We start from the raw sequence: 3,703 nt of genomic DNA on the forward strand, positions 1-3,703 counted from the left end.
GGACAGGGACAGCCCTAGGATTTGATGCCCCCATCAAATCCTAGGGCTGTCCCTGTCCCGATCCTGTGGGAGGGGGCTGTGCATACACGTACACACAGAGTCCTATAAGCCAATTCCTGAAAAGAAAACCTTTAAATACCATTTTCAAGTCAAGATACAGGTGGGGGACAGTCAGAAAAGGTCTTTAGCCTTAAGGTGTGACTGCTCCAAATTTAAGCTAGCACTAACACTGATCAACATTTGAGCAGCTCAAAGTGCAACATGCATCAAGGCCCTCAGAGGCAATGCTCAGATTTAAAATAATTAATTATTGAAGTTAGAAGTTGGAGGAGGGGCTTGTTTATATCACTTATGTGGGGTTTGATTTTTTTGAGGCATCAAAAATGTTTTTCACCCTCCCACACATTAGTTTTAAATACACACTGCTGCAAAGATATAACTTGAACAAAATACTCTTTTCAATATCCTTATGACTTCAGGGTGCCCTTATGGCAAGAATGGACTTGTGTTTTAAGCTGTCCACAAGATAACCACACAAAATGCTATGGCCAAGCAAACTTTATTCATAATTAGTACTAACAGAAACATTAACTTGAAATGTGATCTACTCACAATCAGTACCCCATCCTTATTCTCCCTGACAATATCTGGGCTCTTCAATATACATTTTCCTATTTTTCTACAAATAATTTTCTCTACCCAGTAATTGCCAGGCTATTTTTAAGCTAAATTTAAGGCCGGAAAGAGTTTATAATAGTATGGAGAATGTACAAGTCCATGGAAAAAGAAGGCTCCTGTAGAAAGTCTCAGAAAAAATATTAATTTAAATAGTTCTGTGAAAATGATCGAAACCGTTATAAACAAGTCTGCATCATATAGTATTTTATACTTACTTGCACAGTTTCCTCTTTCCCAGTGTACTTTCCTATTTGGGTTAATCCGCTGATATATATACCCAAAACAGGATGTAATGGCTTCATTTCAATTTCTTGATCATCCATGTACAAAGTTACATACTCTTCTGTTACCAGGAGACGGATCTGATGCCAACCTTCATCAAACAATGTCTAAGAAAATAGAGAAAATAAAAAGAGAAGCTTAAAAATAGAAATTTCCTAAATTTAAAGAAATACACAACTTGATTCTAACTTTTCATAGTAAATGAAGCTAATTGTTTGTCATGGTAAACTGTATCCCAGGTCTGTCACAGCAAAATGTACAGAGCCACAAGCGTATACAAAAAAAAAAAATATTAAAATATCACAAGGGCACTATATATTGAGCACATGGACCTCTGTTTTACATCTAACCTTATGCTAAACCAGTTATAGGAAACAACAAATTTGCCCAAGTCCCACTTTCACTTTGGACTCTAAATCTCAGGGGAAAGATGCAACTTGGGTACTTTGGGAAATATTACATTACACCTTTACTTGTGGGGGGGGGGGAACTCTTAAAACCCTGGTAATAAATATAATCTGAAAAGACTAGTTAAGAGCTGTTAATATTACATATTTAGCTAATAGCATATAGCTAGCATTAGTCAGTCACCCCAAGCAATCATTTCATGGTCAATGATAAAATGAGAGATGTCAGAAAGAAAGTTTATAACACTGTCACTCTATTCTTACAATTAATCTCTTGGGCTCTCTTGTAGCGTCTCAGAAAAAGCATGTTTAAAGACATCCTTTTGGGGGGAGGAGGGGCCTTCATGACTATTGTTTCCATTTCTTTTCCAGAAAGTTACAACTTCTACATTTAAACAGATATTTAACAGCAACCACTTATTCTCCCACTAATACAATGATAGCAATTTGGGACCCTTTCAACTAAAGGAAAAAGATTATATTTAATTTTCTTCTATTCCTAAACTTAAAAAATTAACTATTCTAGTTTCTAATAGACAAAACCCCATTAAAATAAGAACAGTCATCATTTTGGACTGTTGAATCTCATTTTGTCTAAGTTATTCCTATGTTGTCATTACCATGTTATCAGCAAAGTCACCCCCCTCCACTATGACTCAGCCAAATGAGGGGATGCAAACCCAATGGATCTTAACGGTAATATATTAAGACCAAATGGAAAAGACAATCAGTATGGATTGTCTCTCTCTTCCCACAGTTCCTTGGATGCCTGTCCACAGGAGAATCATGAACGCCAGTAAGTGTGATCAAGAAAAGGTGGGTCACACCTAAAGGGATGTTGGATTTCATGGGGGACAGCAAATCTCAAGGCTATGATTCCAATGCACAATCCCACAGGGCTGATTCACTAAAGCAGGACTGTCCAACTTCTCAGCACCTGGGGGTCACATGCACTGCATGCCACAACAGTAGGTGCTGCACACCCCACAGACTGTACTGGGATGATCCCCCCACATTGCACCACAAGCCCGGACCTTCCCCTGCTGCAGCACATGCCCCCGTGGGCACCCACCCTCACAGCCGCAGCAGTCCCATTCCTTCTCCCTTATAGGTGCACTATGCAACCCACCACTGCAGCATACCCATCTGTGGGCATCCCTCCTTCACACTGGTGTGTGTAGTCCTGAAGTCACCCCCAGTGCTCCACGCTATGCTGTGCCACTAGTGGGGGGGGGGGGGACGGGACACGACAACCTGTGGCCCATCTGAAGCCCAGGAGACACAACTTAGCACCTCAGAAGCCACATGCAGCCCCAGCCCACAGGCCATCATTGTCTCTCTGTAATATAAAACTCTTCAAATACTCCTTTCCTGAAAAGTATAACCTGGTCACCAACAAAGAATTAGCCAAAAGGCACAGTTGTGAGATAAATACAGAAATGATAGGGCCTCACCTCCATTGTCTCTCAGGGATCTGCAAGTTCACTACCAGTCCTCTACCTGAAATAATTCTTGGAGGGGATGATTCAGCCCCATGTTTTTATACATTTTTACCACCAGTTAGTGTTTATCCATTGCAACAATAAATCGAAAACATGCCATAAACCATCAACTCTCTCATTAAGTAAAAGATTTTATATAGTTACCCAATATTTTAGGAACACTACAGCTTAATGCTTGGAAGAATAAATCATTGTACATGACATATGGTAAAACTGGCAGGCTCCTATACAATATGAAATATAAGACTTCCTTTTAATTTGTTTTGTTCATTCTTCTGTTTTGTAAATCATTCTGTTCTCTTATGGTAAGACACCTTGAGCCTTTGTTGGGAAGGGGCACGATAAAAATCAAATATATAACTAAATATTTTTCTGATGGCAAGAGGATTACATATGAATAAAACTACGCTAACTGTAACTTATACAGTAATTTTTTAAAAATAAAATTGCATCTACAGCATCAAAGTCCATCTCTAAAACTGGATTTTTTTAAAATTTAAGGGACATGTAATAACATATGGAAATCTAGCACTATAAGAGAGAGAGAGAATACATTTTTCAACTATTGCTAATCTGTAGAAAGTTGAAGTGTAATCCAAACATCCATACTATGTGTCATCTTTGTGAGAATCTGCAATTAGCCATGTCCAAATAGGTAGCAAGCATTCACAACTCCCATATATATTACTGGAAGTTGTGGATTCTCAGCCTATCTAGGTATCATCAAGCCCCATACAGCTTTTAAGGAGTTCACCTGGCTATTTTGATATGTTCTTGACTTCTCACACAGACAAGAGTAAACAAAATACATCTCGAAACCAAAACAATCTGGGG

The 3,703-nt window shown here is 38.8% G+C and overlaps 1 protein-coding gene across 1 annotated transcript in view; it reads right to left on the bottom strand.

The window, feature by feature from the left end:
* Positions 1 to 3,703, bottom strand: part of LOC109311745 (collagen alpha-1(XXI) chain-like) — a 142,903-nt gene that overhangs the window by 127,904 nt on the left and 11,296 nt on the right. The window contains exon 5 of the mRNA XM_019537555.1: positions 894 to 1,067. Coding sequence (XP_019393100.1) covers positions 894 to 1,067 — 174 coding nt within the window. The remainder of the gene's footprint in view (positions 1 to 893; positions 1,068 to 3,703) is intronic.

The sequence above is a fragment of the Crocodylus porosus genome, unplaced genomic scaffold (assembly GCF_001723895.1).
Source record: "Crocodylus porosus isolate Cpor-Errol unplaced genomic scaffold, CroPor_comp1, whole genome shotgun sequence".
Classification (NCBI taxonomy): Eukaryota; Metazoa; Chordata; order Crocodylia; family Crocodylidae; genus Crocodylus; species Crocodylus porosus.